At 38.4% G+C, this 20554-nt stretch overlaps 1 protein-coding gene across 2 annotated transcripts in view; it reads right to left on the bottom strand.

The window, feature by feature from the left end:
• LOC117490309 (rho GTPase-activating protein 26-like) overlaps positions 1 to 20554 on the bottom strand; it is a 75466-nt gene that overhangs the window by 41308 nt on the left and 13604 nt on the right. For both annotated transcript variants that reach the window (XM_034140004.1, XM_034140003.1), the window contains one exon: positions 425 to 520. In XM_034140004.1, the coding sequence (XP_033995895.1) occupies positions 425 to 520 (96 nt within the window). The remainder of the gene's footprint in view (positions 1 to 424; positions 521 to 20554) is intronic.

Genomic DNA, 20554 nt, shown 5'->3' on the forward strand with positions numbered 1-20554 from the left:
ATGAGATTACTTTGACTGATATTGCAATACAATCTGATTTGCGCTATTAGAGGGAATTATCTTCTACATCCTTATTCTCATTTCATTAAAATGTTAAAACATTTATGATTATGATGCGATTACAAAAAGACGAAAAATAGACATTTTCTGTAGTCGGAAGAAAACAACTTATATGCTAGGAAATCTCTGCAGCAATACAATACCTAAATTTGAATGGTGTTTTGAAAACCATTTAACCCTCTACATCTTGCACTTCCCCAAGATTTAAAAATGACAGTAGAAAAACATTTGATGATCTTTTCTGCCATAGTGTTGAAATAACTGTCCTATTTCAGCGACGGACTATACAAATATCACTATATTTCTACAGGTTTGACTTTTGCTGGTACAGGAAATGTATTGAATTTCATATCCGTGAGCTCACCTATGCATATCTCATCGTCAGTCTCTGCGTCTCCAATACACTGGAATTTAAACTCGTTGAGAGAGTCAGCAAACTTCCTCTTGGCTGTTGACAGACCTGAGAGAATGGAGAGAAAAGAAAAAGAAGAATGTAAGTTTACTGAGATTTCATTTCAAAAGTTAGCATTTTAGAGACAGTATAAAAGGGAGAGTGAGTGGAAAGAGGTTCAATTCAAACGGGCGAATACTGTGAGTGGATTCCCAGTGGTGTAAGTGATGAAGGCTGACAGCTCCTATATCTTTGTGGAGGTTTATGTTTATGCACACGTGTGTATGTGCTGAGAAGTGCAAAAGAGTTCCATTAAACTTAAGTCACATTAGCCAAGTGAGGCGTTGAAAAGCCTCGGACAGATGGATGCCTTTCAAATAATACATGAGGCGCTAAGAGCTCCTAGGAGACAGACGCTCACAGCCAGTTTGGCTTCCCGTCCATATAAACTCTAGGCGGGGTCACCTTCACAACAATATTTCCTGTTGTCGGACTGACCTTATATACAGGAACAGAGAGAGGCACAACTCAAAATCACAAGTCAGGAATTCAAAAAATGATGACCATAACTATTGAAGCTTTAGCTAATGTTCCTTTCCTTTCATGGTCAGAGGAAAAAGAAACGAGCAACAGTATGATGTGGTCAACCCCAGCAGGGATCTCTCACTTTTCCAGAGAGGAGGACAGGAAAAGTACACAAGCAAATGTGTATTCCAGAGGAGCTTTTATAAACTACTGATAAAAGTAAAAATGGAGACAGGGATGCAGAGGAATAAAGAGGGAAAGAAGAGAGGATAGATCAAAAGTCCCATGGAAAACCAGATGGGAGTCAGGGAGAGGACAGTGAGTGTAGAGAGGGAAGAGCGACAGAATGTAATGGACCATGTTCATGTAAATACCACACAGTGTGTGACTGAGATCTCCTGCAGCTTGCCAGTTGGTCAAATGAAACACAGACCTAAGAGCTGCTGTGTGTGCTGCAAGACACACACATACACACAAACAAACAAACACAGACACACAAGCTGGCAAACACAAACCTGGACACACCACAGTCTCTCTTGGGATGTTATTCAGTTTGAATCAGTTTTATTATGAGTGTCACATCTGATCAATTAACATCTGACACAGTTGCTAGTAGTGTCCTGTAGTGGACATTAAAGAATGATAGAAATCAGTCAAAATAGCACTACTAGTTTTCGCTGACTTGTGTTGTTGATGATGAAGCCAAACGTTTCAGCACCTGGAAAAGTCATCTGTGAGATACTAGCAGCAACTTCACAACACAGTTAAAACGCTACTGTCATATAAGGGTTTTAAAGTGCTGTTAATAATTCATGAGATTATTTTGTTGCACAAAACTCTAAAGATCCTTTGAATATTAAACAAATGCCGGTTTAGGCTTGGAAAGTTGGTAATAGCAGTTGTATAAAGATTGTGGGTCTTTTATTTTCAAAATCAGCCATTATCAAATAAGGATGCAGTGACAATTCATGTAAAACAGTATTACAACACATTGCAAACTGTATCAAACTTTACTGTTCTCCATCACACCTTCTTCACTAACCTGGGTAGCCTGAGTGTGACTGGTGTCATGCTGAGCTAAACAAAACGATATCTCTTTCTTCACTTCCCTGCTCACTCTTGCTTCACTGCTCTCTATTTATTTGTAGCCTTCTACTCCCTTCACTCTCCTTTCTGCCACTGACAGTTCCTCTCAGCACCTTGTGAGTGAAACGTGCCAAATGTTGTTCATTTCTCCACTCTACCTCCTGCCACACTCCACATGCTCTCCTTTATAAACATCAAAAACAGCCGCAGGCCAGGGAGTAGGAAAACAGAAGGGCATTTAAAAAGTACAGCTTAAGATGCACTACACTGTTAGATGTGTATCAGTCTTCTCTTTACCAGTTTTTGTTCTGCCAAAAGCAGCAGGTCTTAGCTCAATATCAGGTTGTTAGTATCAACTGCTAGCTTCCGAAACAGAACTGGTTATATTCAATAGAAAACTGAATTTCTTCCTGTTTTTGCTTTTTGCTGTTTTTAGAAAACACTAAAAAGGTGTTGAATTATTGGTTGCGAAAAACAAAACATTTTTGCAAACCACTTCTGATTTGAAATGTTGCCATCTTTTGCAAATATGATACTTGTATTATTGGTCTGGAAAACACCTATAACACTCAGATATCTTTGATATGAAACTGAAAAAATCTACATTGTGTTCCTAGGCTTTCACTTTTAAAAGTGATAGCAACACACATACAGTAAACCCCCTGAAAAGACAGACCATTCATACGGAGCAGCTGAGTCATAGTTGACCACTTTTTTAGGGTAGGTAATTTTGGAGAAACCAGCTCGTGTGCGCTAGAATTTGAAAATACACAACCGGAAAAAATCTGCCACTTCCTTACAGAGCCCCTCCTCCAACACACATGAACGCGCACATGACCAATGAGGGCACGAGATAAGTTTGTGCACAGATGGAAGGCTGACAGGCAGGTAGGCCATCCAGTTATTTTAGCCGGGCCGGCTAAAACGATTGGTCGTACTTTTTACAGTATTACGGCTTCCACAGATGACATTTTTTTATGGATTTTTTGGCAAAGCACTTAAAATATTCATTGCTATCGGGATGTTAAGAGCATTCCATGGAATATAACAAAAAGTGTATCTCGAACCGGTTTCTCAAACTTACCTACCACACCTTTAATCAAAGGAAAATCTTAAATGAATCATCAAGCTCAAAATGATGTGGTTGTTTAAACTGTCGTACATTTAAATGCACCTTTAGCAGAGCATTAAATCATTATGAAAACATTTTAATAAATGTTGCCTGCAGTATCCCCTAAACTCTAATACTAACTGCTGGCAGAGGCTAGATTATTTTACGTGTGCATTAAAGTATTGCACTCAGTAAAATGAGCATCCAAAAGATTTACGTTTATTCTGAAAAGAAAGTACTTTACACTTTTAGGAGTGAAGTCATTAGGTGTAACGGATGATTTCCCTTTTACGAGTCACAGTCGGATTGCGTTAAATGGGAGGGAGGATAAGTGAGGAGACTTCAGTACTGTAAATACTATGATGACCTTTTTGTGTCACTTTCAAAGAATGGCAAAAAACTAAATCTGAAATAATCCGTTGTAGACAAAACAAATACAATCGTTTTTATATGTATTGTGGTGTCTTGGATACATTAAATCATAAGGTAACAATATGGGCAATATGATATAAAAGTCTGATTAATCTTCCTTCACTGTGTTCCAAACATTGCCATTAAACCGTAATGGAAAGGTCCAAGTTGTATTTACAACACCAAAAGTACTCACTGTGTCTCTCCATTTGTGCTGGCACACTGAGTCAATAGCCCAATGTCTAAATTATGACTTTATTCTACTTTTGGAACAATTACTTCAGGTTGCATCACTTTCACTAAATCTGCCATGAAAAACAAACTCTGAAGCATGCATTTGTGTTTAGCTTACTTGTCCATGGAGGATGGTTCAGTGTAAATGTTGGCAAATGTTGTGATGAGGTAACGTAAGAATGTTTCTGGCTCATATATGAAGATACATCATGCATGTCATATTGCTCCCCGTAGCCATGTTCTCAATATAAGCTGGCACCAGCACCACACTCACACACATGCAAACTCACACATGCAAACTCACACATACATTCATGCATTCATGCATCAGCTCTCAAACTCTGACTATGATTCTAAATCCAAAACACATTTTTGGCCCTAATGATTCTGAAGGATTTCGCCAACTACAGCAAAACAAAGAAAGAATTATACGCCACAACAAGTACATTGTCCAGAAAAGCTTTTGTGTAAAAGAATTACTATGGTACTGAATATATTGTAATGCAGTAAATCACAAATTCAAACCCCAAGATAAAAAGGTATTTCACCAATGTGTATTTCAAAGTAACTTTAAAAGTACATCCTATTATATCTCATGTGTGTGCTTGATTGCCACTTGCCATTTGATTAATTGGTTAAATATCTTATTTTTCTAAATTAATGAACAGAAAATAATCTCTAATACCAAGTGATAATTATAGCTAGATGCGACAAGGGACAGTTTAAACAAGATCTTTTTTTTTTAGAGTGAATTTTGATACCTACTAGTACAGTAACAAATCAGTACATTTTAGTGAGACCTATAGCCTTAATGATTGACAGTGGTAGAGAGATGATAAGGAAACAAGCACACAGAAGTTCACGGTGGATGATGTCTTAACTGCTGATTGCCCTAACATTGGCTATTCCTATTAAACCCTAACACTGTTCCACTGTAAATACACTCATTAATGTGTACAACCATGTCAATAAACCACCAAACGAATATAATTATGAGTTGTGTTTCCCCTGCTGCTACTGAAGCATTCCATCATTGGTATTGCTGCGTAGGTCTGTTGTTAAAGTGATAAAAATCAACCGTCGGTTGGAATTTCCAGCTGAGGGGGTAAAAAAGACCCATTGTTGGGGCTTCCAAGATACTTGATGCTTAGATGGTGCTATGTTGTCTACTACTATTAATATTTGTGTGATAATGTATGTGTGGCTCTCCATTTCCGTGTCCAGGCAGGAAGGACATTTGAGGACAGTGACAGCTAAAAATAAATGGCCCTGTTAACACTTGCCTCTCTGTCCTCTTTCCCTGTTCTTTCACACTTTCACACAACAGAATTGCCCCCATTATTCTCCCTTTAACCCTCTCATGTACTCATACCAGAGCCCAGTTGAGAAACAAACAAACGGAATGATAATGTGGCCACATTTCTAAAAACACTTTTGTAAAAGTCAAACTTGATACAAGAGAGAACATTTATGATTTTTTTCATTGAACGAGGAAATCCCATGGTGATAAAATAAAATATATGCTTTAAACCTGGTCAAGTAGCAGTACAAAATCACAAGACTTAACAACACAACATACAGCATGTAGCAGTAGAGGTTCAAGAGGGCAAAGGTGGTCACATCTGGTCACTCCTTCCTGGAGCATCACACAGATATGTCCTAAAGGGGGTTTGCTTGACATGTGCAGTAATACTGGTGAGTGGGCATCCTGTGAGCCTTAAATAGGCCTGTCACATGCTCTGCCTGCAGTTTAACAATGACATTTGAAGGACAGTGGTGTGGATACTGCTGGAATGAGGCATCCTGACTCACAACAGCAGAGGGAAAACACACATGCATACACACACACACACACAGCAATGTAAGCTACACAAAAGGAATCTGTAATTAACCACAACCATGCAGCCGCACTGTACAACGACTGCTATGTGTATTAACTCACAATCACACACACATACACAGTCGAAAGAATGGGCCTGTGTGAAATCAACAGGATATCCAGCAGTAGCTGAAACTCTGCAGTAGCTTTGTTCACAGGCATGTGAATAGAAACCCTATTCATCATGTGGGACAAACACTCACACACACCACACACATGCACAGTATTCATCTGGGGAGACAAAGACAGATTTCAGTGTCCTCATCTAATTCTTTACATGACCTAGCAGCCAAGCAAGGAGAGGAATTTGTGAGAATGTAAGACTGTAAATGCATACTACACATTGCATTGGCATGTTCTGCTCATAAAATCTGGTGATTTAACTGGATGTTACTTCCTGTACTGGCTTTATCTATATAACAATGGAAGGACATAATTAATTGTCCAGAGAAAATTAGAGTTTTACTTGCAACACTTTTGTGTTAATCTTAGTAATTAAGGTCATTATTATCAGTGTGTTTTGGTTGCCATTGTTCCAGGACGAATAAAAGAAAAATGCCATATGATTGTAATTGACTTCAACATGTGGCTTCACACTAGTATAACATATTGCTGAGTATCTAAAGATGTTAGCATGGATCCAGCTACACTGTGTTTAATGTTAGTAAAGGTCCAGCCGTGTGGGTGAGAAGAAAAAAAAATAAGTTTTGTAACTGCCCATAATTAAACACATGTGTCATCTATGCACAAAATTATGGTCTTTATGCAACTATTTGTAACTGCAGAAGCGGATTCAATGTGTTTTTCCTATCAAGCTGATAGATTCTTAATACCAGGTTTACTACTTATTGTACGTTGGCTTTACACCTCTATTTAACACACATTTAAACAAATAGATTTCTCTATAATAGGACCGACAGTTTAGCCTGACAGATACTGAATATAGAGGATGCCCATATCAATAGTTTATAATTGTAAAAGAAGGGAAACTATGGTAAGTTTAGTTCAGTTTTTTAACTATAGTTCACATTCACACACTCTAGTTTCTACTCTCATATGCAGTCAGATGCTGCACTGTAGAAGCCAGATGTTACACCGCATCACTAGAAGACAAGGTGCATACAATACAGTACAGTACAGTATAATATATGTTGCTGCCAAATCCCTTCACTTCGCTTAGGAAAATCATGTAAAAGTGACCTAAATATCTGAGAGTCAACTCCCACACCCCTTGGCCAAAATAATGATCTGTGTGAAAGACAGAGACAGTGCAGCAGAGGGAGGGACCTACACAGAAAAAAGAGTATCTGATACCAGAAAGGTCTAACTATTCTGTCAAACTTAAATATCATCCCTATGGCAGCCTGATAGCTTTTTGCAAACAACTATCTAAATGAAACCTTGTGAGTTTGAATCTAATGTAATCTGTTTAGCCTCCTTCTTTCCTCATCAATTAAGCAGGAGTGGCTTGGAATCAACTTTATAAATACAAAGAGGCCAATGTGAGTGAACATCAAATATTGTGAATCTAAGGCACACGGCCGACCTTTCCTGTTGGATTGAGAACACAAGGTCACTTTGTCATTAAGCGGGGAGGAAACATTACATTCATGGCAACAATAAGCTGGAAAAGCAAGGAAAGTGTGAGAAAGAAAAGGCAAGGAAGTTGAGATGGCTTCTTTTAGGTGTTGCCATGGTTAGTGCAGGTTGGGGGGAAGCAGAGGTCAAAGGTCAGCCTTCGTCTGTCCATTCTGCTCCGTCAGCTTTATGTGAAGCAGACTGGGTCAGTCCACGTTGACGCACAACATACTGTCTCATCACTCTTCCTGTGCATGTACGGTGATTAAGGTCAAATCTGACCATGAATGTAGATCCTGTTACAGACCCACATTTCAGGGTCACTATCCGCCTGTAATACGACCCACCAACACAGCTGGAGAACAGTAGAAATAAAGCTTAACGCTGTCCAGTGATATTATATCTATATAACATAATACCTTGTCATGCAATCCCTGTAGGCTGTGTAATACGGGTTCATGTTAAAAGGTTAAAGGTGGATCACTAATCCCAGGAGCCTGTTCTGTCATTGGAATATGGTTAACTTGAAAAATGGCATGAAAGTGTATATTCCAACTGCATAAACAAGAAATTCATTTGTATTTTGTTTTGGCACAAGAATAATCATTCAGTCTAAGAGTATTTCAACACTGTAAATTTGAGTTGGATGCGATAGCGATAACGTCATTTCAGAGATTGAAAGAAAGTGTAATAGATTGGAAGAGAGGTGGGGAGCAAGAGATGAAAACATTACTCAGTCATATTTTTTGTCATCACCTTCTAAAGGCTAAGCTGGATTCTAGCTGCAAAACAGATATGTCATCAGGACAAGCTGCTGCCAAAATGTTTGAAACAACCTCCAGTCTGAGCCTGACATCCATTCGTACATGCAGGAAACACATGCTTTCATACAAATGCAAAGGTTTTTCACACACAAAGATTTGCATTTATATTAAAGGGTAAATTACAGTAGATGTGTCTTTCAACAAACTTTCAATGTATATCACATAAACTATGCTAATGCGAGTTCAATTTAGATACAGATTATCAATTTCAATGATTTTTAAGTAAGAAGCTGGGGGCAACCTTCACACTGAAAAATAAATGAATAAAAATTAAACAAAGTGTAACTTTGATGAAAGACCTTCATTGGGGATTCTTGAAATATATACAAAATAAAAAAAAATAAACTGTCTATGGCTAAAGGTAAGTACTGGAAACAATTTCCATACATTTTAAATTGGATCCTTATTTATGTAGTATTGAAATCCATTAGAGGTTCAAGGTAACTTCAGATACAGAACAGCCTTTCATTTGCCTCATAGCTCCACTTCCTATTACCAGCATGGTGTCCCCTTATGTGGTGCAGGGTGAGCCAAAACGTACTCTCGCACACCCACCTTAGCTGTTTTGAAAGACAAAATGTTAAAAACCCACACACAACTGTGCACACACTCACACAGACGTACATACCTCTCAATCACACACTAATTGCCGCCACTTGTATAAATATTCTTGCTGGTGGTTTAACTAGAGACTGACACTCAGACCCCCCACCAACCAAATACCAGGCATTCACTGTCAGTTCTATTTTTAAACATAAGTTCAAGAAGGAAACTAGGTAATATTAAAGCCACAATGAAGTATTTTAATTTTACACTGGCTTAAAATATGTGTCTGCATCTTTAAAAAGTGAATGAAAAAACACAACTGTTGGTTTTCCAGTTTAAAAGTAATATACGTAATTTATTTTTTAGTAAACTGAATGAAGCCGAAATGTTCGGTTCAGGTTCATAAGCTAATTCTAATAATGAAAAAATCAAAACCTTCAATTTCATAAATCCTTAAACTTAACCTGCAACAAAAACGGTTTGTTTTTATGTTGAAGACCAAGAACAGATTACGAACATTTGTTTTTATATAAACAAGGTTAATGTTAATGTTGTGGAAACCTTTGTGTGTTGGCCAGCATTAGCTCTGTGGACCATAAACTAAGCTGTGATGGAACTCCCTCACATGTGGGAGTCATGACAGTGAATACACACACACACACACACACACACATACACACAAACACAATCACACACACACACACACTGACTAACAGAGGCACTCACTTGCCCGCATCTGGGATCACTAATAAAAGCAAACATGGGCCAACACATGACACAGCACTGGGGTTGACAAAGCAGACACACTGGAAACACTCCCTTTGTGTATATTAGCAGATGGCTTTCATCTCATCTGAATTCATCAGTGCAGCGACTGAGAGGACAAGTGTGTGGAAGTGTGTGTATGTGTACTGTAATTAGTGAACAGCAGGAACCTTTTAATTTAGCCCATAAAGAAGGTCCAACCTTTCAAGGAGCTAAATAATCTAAAAACAACACAAACACACTTGCAGTACACACACACACCCTACTTGCAACTTCATTCCTGTTTAATGAGTGTCAAACTGCCCATCCCAATGAGGAATCCCATGGACGGAAATGAAAGGAGGGGTGAAGAAAAAGAAAAGCACCAGAAAACGAGATCAAATCTTCTCCTTTGTATCTCACAGCGATTATGGAGTCAATGAAGCTATGTGCTAGTTTATGATGGCTTTTCTTTACCCTGTAATAGTACTTTGCTCATCAGAAACTGACTGAATGGCGCTGGGAGGCCAACAAAGTGATTAACAATGGCTAAATGAAGCCTGGCAACAAAAAGAGCCAAACAATGACACTGACAGAGTCCCGACTAGAATGAACTGAGAGTCAGATGGTGGAGGGGGGGCAGGAAGAGTTGGGGGAAACGGGGGGAGGTCATATAGTTTTAGTGAGGAACTGAGGGGAGTTGAGCTGAGAAACAGCTGGAGCAGAAGAGGTAGAGGGGATGTGAACTCTTTCTGTCTGGGTTTCAGTCATCAGAGAGGAAAAGGAATATAAATATATTTTATTTATTCTTCTTGTCTGGCGGCAAATTCAGATATTGATGATTGATGATCTATGTTTGTGCTACTATACTGATGGCATCAACTAAAATGTTGTGTTAGATGTAGATAGAAGTGTGTGTCTTGGAATCATGTTAAATAAAACAATTTATTTCAAGAAGAGCTGCAATTAATGATTATTTTTAGCATTCATTAATCTGTTGACTATTGTTTTTTTCTTGATTGATTTGTAAGTTTGTCCACAAAAAAAAAAGTTCCCAAAGTCCAAGGCAGCATCTTAAAATGTGTTGTTTTTTCCTAATAATAGTCCGAAACCCAAAGATTGCTACGTGACAATGTACATGGTTTGTATAAGCAGCACATTATCACATTTCAGAAGCAACACATTAGATATTTGCTTAATACATAACTCAAAAGATTGAATGTATTTTCAAATTGTGTCAATGCATTAAATCAATTAACTTTATTATTTCAGCACCACGCCAAAAAAAAAAAAATGATATCTGCCTGAATATCTAGTATTTGTCTTGCTCTTAAAAAACTGTTAATTGTCCTTCACCAAGACATGAAACATTGAACATCCAAAAACTTTGCGGAGTCCGTGGTTCAACTTATATTACTGATGATATAATAGTATAATTGGCTCTAATAGTTGGAAATGAGCTGTGTAGCTCTGGGAATAAAATAGAAACACTGTACATCATTGAGGCTTTCACTTTCTCCCTCCATTTGTCCCAGGCCACATAGCTATCGTATCCTAGCAACATGCACAAAGAAGCCAGGCCACCACAAGGAGCAGGGAGTTCACTTTCTCTGTATTTTGTTTAAGTCTCTTATACAGTATTTCCTCCAGTGTCTACATCTGTCATCTTTATTTTTTCGATCTTTACTGTATCGTTATTTTTTGTGCTCGTCACTTTAATGCTCGTCACACACTTTCCTTTACTTTCTCTCCGCAACCCTTTTTCAACCTTTCTCCCGCTCTGATTTTGGCACCGCCACGCCTGTTGCTGACACAGCGAACAGAGACAACCAGGGAGGTTTTCCTCTCTCTTTTTTTTTTAAAGAGCGTCTGTGGGGTGAAATCATCCTGCGGACCGCCGGCTGCTGCTGGAAAAATCCACAGCAAGAATGTGGGACAATCTGACTTGGAATCCAAGCGGACGACACAGGGCCAAAAAAAAACCTTTTCCGTCTAAAAATGACCTACTAATTAAATGGAAAACACCAAGTTTTCAGACAGATTTATTACATTGTTGGGAAGTGAGGAGGACACAGACACCACAAGTATCAATGTGTTCCCGGTAGCATGTTTTCTAGAAGTTTTATTCATGATGCTGAGATAGTTTGCAACAAGCTGTAAAGAAAAACTATCAATTTATTTTATAACCGCTTCAGATGAGGGACAACAGCGTCATCCACTGTGTAATGATTTTAAGCTACACACAACCTATTTCACTTTAAGTTTGCTGTTTTCTAACAGAAACTATTTTAATGGCTTCTCACATGGCTTGTCTTCCTTTTTGGAAGAAAACTAAATATCTTTGGTTTTAGGACTGTTGTACTGGAAAAACCAATCAAACTTAAAAAAGTTTCAATGGGCATTTTTTCAATATATTATGACATTCAATGGATATGGATAATAAAGTCAATAAATGGTTGCTCGATTGCTCAAAATGAACAGCGGTCAGACACTCCCCAAAAACATTTATCTGATAGCATTCGCTGATAGGATGACCATGGCTTACAACGGTGCCCAGGCCTCCTCTTCAAAACAGGATATGTAAGAGAATATATGACCTTCCCGTTATACAGAGCTGACAGCAAGCGTGGAAAACACGGGATGCTAGAAACACACACACACACACACACACACACACACACACACACATTCATACACTCTCATTGACAAGGTGAGAGACACAGAGTATGAATCCTGAGCCAGAGGTTGACAGAATGGTTTTCCTTCTGTTGTGGCTTGCTATTGTTGCTCTGAGCTGCCTTGGAAACTCTGTAGTTCCACTTGAGGTCACATATGGACTCATCGCTGGTACAGTACAAGACAAACTAAATGTCATTCCAACACAAACAGTGGAAAAACAACATGTTGCCTTTATCATTATGTCAAGAGGGTTGTGAATCAATCATGTTAAAGCAACAACGATGAGGCAACTTTGTTTTTTTTTTCCATCAGCTTTGCGGGGAAAAATGCAGCGTTCTCAAATAATGAACTTCAAATACTTGAGGGGTGACTTGTAGTTCAGCATCTCATGCAAATAGTTCAAGTCAATGTTCAAGCAGCAGTCATCATTATAGAGCATTGTAAGGCGTACAATACATCGTACCCGTATGGCAAGCGTGGTGATAGTAGAACGAGTAAAGAGAGGCTGGAAACCACACTAACCAGATTAGTGCCAGTCTCCAAATAGCCTTCGTCCGCTTCCTCCCCTACGCCCGACACAAACCTGACCTCTGGTTCAGGCAACAACACAAACATACAGCAAAATACTGGCACAAACCTCTCTGAGAGACCTTGTGGGCTCATTTATACTAAAGGCATCGTTTATTATAACCCAGAGTGGATTATATCAAGTCTAAATGTTACCCTGCATCACTGTTGTATCCTGTTAACTAATGATACACAACTTTGAGTATGTTGTGCACTCAAAACAATATTACATATAGACTAGGGCTGTGCAATTAATCGTATTTTAATCTCGAAAAAAAAAACGATTATTTTGCTGCATTCCCTTTCGCAATGATGCTCTCAATTTGTATTGCGTTAAACATCCTGCCCGCGCGTGCACTTTCGCCCCTCCCTAAAAGCCCTCTCGACCAGGTTGTGCTATGACTTGCAGTGTGTTTAATAAATCCATATAAACACGTTACAAGGGAAGCTTTAGTTGCCGTGTCTCTATTCTCCGGTCTCTAGCGTACAGTCAACTTTTACTAACCTCGTCAAGCCGGAGCCTCTCAGCTACTTCCGGTTTCCGGATAAGGGGTTACCAAAGAGAGAGTACTGCGTGGAGCAGTATAATTAAACATTACAGATTGTGAGTGACATTAGTCATCATATTTATATATGTTTAGTAGGTTGTGGAAGTGCGCTGCAAAATATTTGTTGATCTTCTTTATTTGTATTTATTGTTTTGATATTATTTAATGTATTTGTATTGGTTTTTCAGTTGAATTATACTTAAAGTTCAGGGTAATCAACTGTTAAAAACATACTGTTAAAATTATTTTGACATCAATGGATAATCGTTTTTAATAATCGTGATATCAATATTGACCAAAGATAATCGTGATTATGATATAGTAATAGATATAGATATAAACTAATATAGACTTAAAAATGCAATAATTCAAAGTAAAAAGTAATTTTTTAGTATGTGTGATGATGAAAATGATATTGAATACCATCTTTACATTGGTTATTGGGCCTTTTTTCCTTAGATACATCTTCAGAAACTGTGTCTGCGAAGTATTGAGGTCATCTAACAAGGTTGGGGGTTCGATCCCACCGCCTGGGGTCAACATGTCAACCTGCTAAGATACTCAACTCATGATTGCTCCTGATGCATGTGTATGTTTCCTTGCATGTGCCTTGCCTCTGTATGAATGTCGGTGAATAGGCGAATGCTGATTTGCGGTTCATTTGCCAATTGATGGTCTTTCTACACTGTTGCCCATGAAGTTGGAATTATGTTGTTTTCAGACACATTCCTCTTTTTATTACTACACACACACAATAATTTCATGAGAAGAGGTAAACAAATATTGTATTACAACCTTATGGGCAACAGTGTATTGAAAACAAAAAACCCACCTCGTGTAAGGTAAAAACCATACAACCTGAACTTACTGTGCTCAAGTTTTAATCAAGGCCTCAAAAATCCAAACACCTACCCAAGAAGAAATGTTGATAGCATCACGTGCAGAATTGACCCTTCAAAGGTGTAACGTATTACAACTACAGTATAATAGCCGTTAGTTCTGCAATGCTAGTCTTGAACACATAACATGCTTAATGGAGTAGGCTATCCTGCAGATGCCAGCTCTACACAGTGGCAACTTGCCTTTAATGAAGGCCAACCTCATTTAACACTAAATTCTTGAATGAAATGCTAGAATTAGCTGCCAGTGCTGACTGTGCTGAAGACTTTTGAAAGAATGCTGTTCTTCTCCATCTAATATGACACACGAGAGCAGTTCTGAATACAGATTCAGTGTGCAATCAAGCAGGAAATAAATCAGCAGTCTCTAACCGGATTGGCTAAAATCCTCCCTGACCTCATTTCTTTAACTCTCAAGGAACGGAGGACAGGATTTAGAGAGAAGCCAAATAGAGTGAAAGCAATAACTGAGGTTTAAAATGGGAAAAAGCGGTTATCAACCTTTGACTTGATAGTCGCAGTGGCAGGTAAATCATTGGAAGTCTTGCTCAACTTTATTCTTTATTTAAATTCCAAAATATAATGGCTTGTAAAATAGTGAAAATTGGCAGTGAATTTAGGAATTTACAATGTGGCTTGTGGTCCTAAACTGCTGTTCTGAATCAGTAAACCTTCACACAGTATCAATGTGGCAAAGAGGAAAGATCCACAGGAAAACAAAAATATATCTCAAGCTTAGAACTTGAGCTCCAAGTTTTTATTTTTTTTATTTTTTAGCAGGGCATTTTTTAAGCAAAACTGCAATACAATCATTGGTGATACAGTAGGTGCCCAAAATAAGGAATACCTGTTATTCTTGGCCATATATGATAATTTACAAAATATAGGGTTTAAAGATGTTGATTGAACTAAATGAGACATTATATAAATAGATATACATTATATACACACATGTACAGATATGTATATACTTGGCACTTGCAGCTCTTTGTCAAAATATTCACACAGTTTAATATGTGCTACAGCCGTTCGTGTTTTTTTTTTTACTTAAGGTTTTCCCAGGTTTAAAGTGGCCACCCTCTTTATTCTCTTTGTCGTTACGCTGGGAAGTTTGAAACAGGAATTGCCAAACAAGAACAGGAAGAGGAAGTAGGTTCTCCATCTAGACTGTTTTCCAGCCAGAAAAACTCAACCCAAACGCTGACATGGGAACATTCTGTTTCATTATAGCACAGGAAATGTCTCATGTACTGGGGTGTCAAAGCGTTTATTGAGAATGACTGACCGATTCCTTTAGGTCAGTTACATTAAATGACTTTCTGACATTGACAACATGCACAGCTTATTGTAACAACCGCAGTCATATTGAATACAAATCTCTTGTGAAAGGATTATCATAAAAACCACAAAGATAATAATTTTACAAAAATATGAAACGAATAAAAAGAGTAAATCCTCAAACTTTGGAGGAGCAAGAAACATGTACAGTATGTTTAGCATAAAAAACAATTATTAAATCAACAGAATTGCTGATAAATAATCTTCTGACAATAAACTACGTGTCTTTTCCATAACTGATATGTTTGCAATTAAGGGTTGAATGATTTTAGTCAATTGTATGTATTAATGACTAAAAAAGAAACAATGGAATAAACGTCTGTGATGGAATATTTGACCATAATTGTTGGCCTAAAAACTATATATTTTCTGATTCAGTGAACACGTACACAGGCTAAATGGCCACCACAAGGCAACCTTAAACTTGGCGCAGCACCAGTTAACCACTGAGCAGAGAAGTCATTTCATTGTGTATCCAATGCCATCTGACATTCACCAGCCAGCCTAGCAACCCTGCCCCCCCCTCCCCACACCTAGCTGCCTTTTATGTGTTGTGGCAGCAGAGATTTGGCTGGAGGTGTAAGAGGTGTTCGGAGAAATTCAGCTTCAAACAGAATCCGGAAAGAAGGAATAAGAAATGTGCACTTTGATGTAGATATAAAGTCTAGCCTGCAAGTCTGCATTTGTAAACCCCCCTTTCTCTGGCTAATTCCCCTCCCTTTTTTCTCCTTATCCCTAGAGGCAGAGAAATATGCCTTTAAATTAATATTCTTTGAGCTCCATGAATGAGCCTTGAAGTCATACCCACCAACACCCAACCCCCAACCGACCCCCACCTTCACCAGCGCTGAAACCTCAAACTTTAGCAAGACAAACCTTATGCAGACCAAGCCCCTCCCAGCTGAAATCGCTCTTTCCACTCGTTTTTTAATTGTTAATCCTATAATTTACCATGCTTTAAGCGTGGAATTTGACACTTTTAGCAATTATCTCCTAACATGCATCTGTGCTTGAGGGGGAAAAAAAAACTCTTTGCAAATGTGTGAATGTGCTGACTTTTGTGTGGCCATAGTTTCAATGCAAACTGATGAGCCAAGTATGTGTGTCTCAGCGTGCATGTATTCATGCTGCTGTGCGTACGCATGCATGTGTGAGCAAGCTGTCTCTGACACCTGCTGCAGCCTTAGGCAAGCTGCTGTAGGGTTAAGAAAGGCCGGGAGCCAAGTCACTACATAATGCTCGAGTTATGTTGCTTTAACATTATGGTGTTATGTTACTGAAAAGATGAAAACATTGGGAATATTGGCACACAGTTTCTTCTAGAATTCATTTATGGTATTGGAGAGAAAAATGTAAACCGTAGCCAATCACAGTGTGAAGAACGTGTGAAGGATTGCTGTTTTCAGGAAATTACAGAGATGTTAAGAGAACAACAAAACATCTGACAATTACTCATGAGAAAGCATTGCGGCAGTTTAGGTCTCCCAAACACCAAGAGTCAATCTGAGCCACTGCAGGATTTAAATGTTTAGGAAGAGGTGTGTGCTAGCGGGTCAGAAGGAGGACAGAAGGTTTGGGGGATAAAGGGACAGTGTGCAAAGAAAGCGTGCAGAGCTGGCATCCTAGCTACCACAGCACAAAACATACAACTTCTGTCATGTGAATTTTTAACAAGAACATTGCTATTATATTGAAAAAAATCTGTGAACCTTAGCTAATGTGGTGTTGAAACACTGAGGGATAAGCTTGAATATATTTTCAGCAAACGGTTTTTCATAATTTCTGCTTTTGTAGCATTCATCATGTTTCACACATTGTTTGTCTATTTCTGTCTCTCTAGTCACTATAGCCAAATAGTGAAACATCTTACTGTGAATACAGTCTAGGCAAATGAATAAAAGACCATTAGAAACTGCAACCAAATGCAATGTAGGTCCTTTGGGAACACATGTATTCACTTTTCAGTTGAATGATATGTTTTTAAGGGCACTACAACAGAGATGAGCACAAAAGATGCACATTTAAACTTAAGTATTAATAAATAAATAAATAAATAAAAACAGCCATTAGCAACTGCACCTACTGACGTTTACATTTTAAAATCTATTTAAGCAGAAATACAAGACTAAACATTGTAAAAGTATCTAAAAGATGAGCTTGATTAACTGATCACAGCACCTCACAGTAATGGTAATAAAAGCACTACTGATTGGCTTGTCTAATACATGCACACATCTGATCTGTTACAGAAATCACAGAAGCTGAACCCTCCATTTTTCTTGCTCTCAGCCTCTCTCCCAGTAGGACACTAAAAGCTACCCTAAAGGCACCATCATACGCTTTATTAGCGTCCAACCACACACACAGCCTCATTTTCTTTTCATTGGCCATTACAGAGTGCACAGATCGCACAGATAAAGAGAGAGTACATGCTCTGTCCTCTGAGTCTTTTGTTAGTGTAGCTATTACCCCCTCTCTTAACTCTGCCTCTGCCTTCATTTACCCTATTTCCTTTTCTGTCTCTCTTTCTGTCAGGACAGATCATGGCAGCCTGGGGGATTCGCGGCCGAGTGGCTGCTGCTCGGTGGCTTGTCAGTTCAAGTCCTTCCTCTGAGGCCAGTGTGACACAGAGGGATACAGAGATGAGATATAAACACTAAATATGATGGGTTACTTGGAGGTTTAAAACAGAGCAGGACAGCAACATAAATAGCACCCTGCTAATGCATTCACACAGAATCTGGGAGGAACAAGCTATAGGTTAACCTTCATAGACGTGATATACGCTTTTTGCCTTGAGCCAAGATGTGCATTATGAATTCCATCCTTCTTTCTGTCATTTGTGCAGGTTCATGACCCACATGTCTACCTCGTCTTTATGAGAACACAGCAGGAGGGCATTTTAACATCTACTGCCTCCTCCTGTCTGCCACAAAGATAATCCATATAAGAATATATACTGAAACGATTACACTAATAAGATATAGCATTTACAAATGTAGTCGTTTTGTTTTTTTACCACATTGACCAATGGTTATTTCTTAGTGGAAATGTAAAACTCAGAGACCAAAAATACTCTCCCCATGTTCTGATAGGCACTTCCTTTGCAAAATGCTGTCTGTACAAGGAAGTACACGTGTACATATTGCGGCAGGACATAACACTTTCATAAACAAATCCTGTTCATTGTTACTGTAAGTTGAGCTGATTTTTCTGAGTATGAACTGCTGCAGATAACAAACCATTGTGGGAAACTAAACTTAACCGATATATATGTTGAGCAAACAGGGGGTCTGAGATAGGGCTGAACGATTAATCGATATTAAATCGAAATCGCGATTTTAAATTATGCAATTAAAAAATCGCAAAGCCTGCGATTTTCTTCACTTTTCTTTTTTTTACTTTTTTTTTTGTTCTTGTGTGTCAGTCATCCACACCAATCAGAAGTGCTGTGCTCCACATGTACCAGCCATTGTTAACCAATCAGAAGTGGCCCATGATAGAAGGTGATGGACAGATTAATCCAATCACCTGCCAAGTATTTTTGAAAGTGCCTGCCCTTTTCCAAATGGCTTCCAATGGAGCTTTCCTAGATGGTGAAACAAAGCATCTGAGTCAGGTTAATAATGTTCCATCACATGTTCTATTACAGGGTGAATCTTAAACTGAAGCTTGACTTTAAAGCAACCCAACGGAAGTTTCATGTAAGTTTAGTTCTTTCACTCATAGCTCGGGCTGCGGGGGTGCTAGAGACGGGAGCACGTTGATACGACCTTCCTAGCCGGAGATATGGCTGCATTTTACAATAAACTTCCGTTGGGTCGCTTATAAACAAAATCGCAAATCGAATCGCAATCGCAATATCGGTCAGAAAAATCGCAATTAGATTATTTCCCCAAATCGTGCAGCCCTAGTCTGAGACTATACTAATGATATCCAAACTATTACAGTTGTTTTAGCATGCAAACATGCTACAACCTTAGTTTACTAAACGTTGAAGATTTGGGCGGAAATAAAGCAATCACCTGCCCTTATCTTATTTCTATAATTACCTGTAGCCCATTTCTAATGTATTCCAAAGATAAACACAAATCATTTACGAGAGGAGTTAAGAGAGTTGTTTTAAAAAAGGTAGTTGAAAGGGGGATACATCTCAGTTAAGACTTCAGGGTTAATCTGTGAAATCAAACTGGACTACCCACAAGTAAGACAGAGAATTGGTTCAAAAAGAAGCTGAAGGGTCCACTCAATTTACACATTTCAATATGTTATCCATTTAGTTCAATGCAGTCTTATCATCAGCTTATTAAAAAAAAAGACGGAATAACTCAATTAGCTGGAAATCAGATAAAGAGTTCAACATGTGATGGTCTGTTGATAGTTGGACTTTTGGGACCTACAACAGTGTTCAACAAGACAAATGAGCTTTACATTATTGTGGTTTTGGTGTTGAAGTTGTGAGCCAGAAAATGTGCTTTTATCAGCATGTGATCCTCCACAATTCCTGTGAGAGCTTTCATTTCCACTGGACGTCTCTCGGTGTAAAGTCTTCAATTTAAAATATATTATTTTTGCCAGCTGTCTGAAGCAGGAGTGATGTTAATGGTGATGGTTTAGTGTATTATTATCACAGTTCCCTGTACAAATTAAGATAAGCACCAGTGACATAATATTAAAGATGGCAATGTTTGTTTTTATGTTTTGCTTTTGCTGTCTCTTTTCCATTTATGTACATTTTTATCACAGCCTTGCTTGGCTTTCACCCTCACTTCCCACTTCAAAAAGAAGCCACAGCAAAACAATTTACTTTGGGAAAGATTCTGTCAGTTTATATGAGGGTCTACATTTAGAGTAGAAAGAATTTTCTTTGTGCCACCTCCCAGATATTGCGTCTCGCTTGATGAGGAAAGTCATCCGTCATTAAAATGAAAAACAGACAAGTCAAACTGGCTTTCTGTGTCGGTAGAATAGATGGCCATGATGCCACAATAGCAAGACACCTACCTGTTAAACATTTTTAACAGAAACAATAAAGACAATTGTCAGTTGAAATAAATGAACCATTAATTATCGGATGTGTATCTGCATGTGTTTTTTGTGTGAGGCGGTTTAGAGTTGTGGCAGGGGCAGTGGA

The sequence above is a fragment of the Trematomus bernacchii genome, unplaced genomic scaffold, assembly GCF_902827165.1.
Source record: "Trematomus bernacchii unplaced genomic scaffold, fTreBer1.1, whole genome shotgun sequence".
NCBI lineage: Eukaryota > Metazoa > Chordata > Actinopteri > Perciformes > Nototheniidae > Trematomus > Trematomus bernacchii.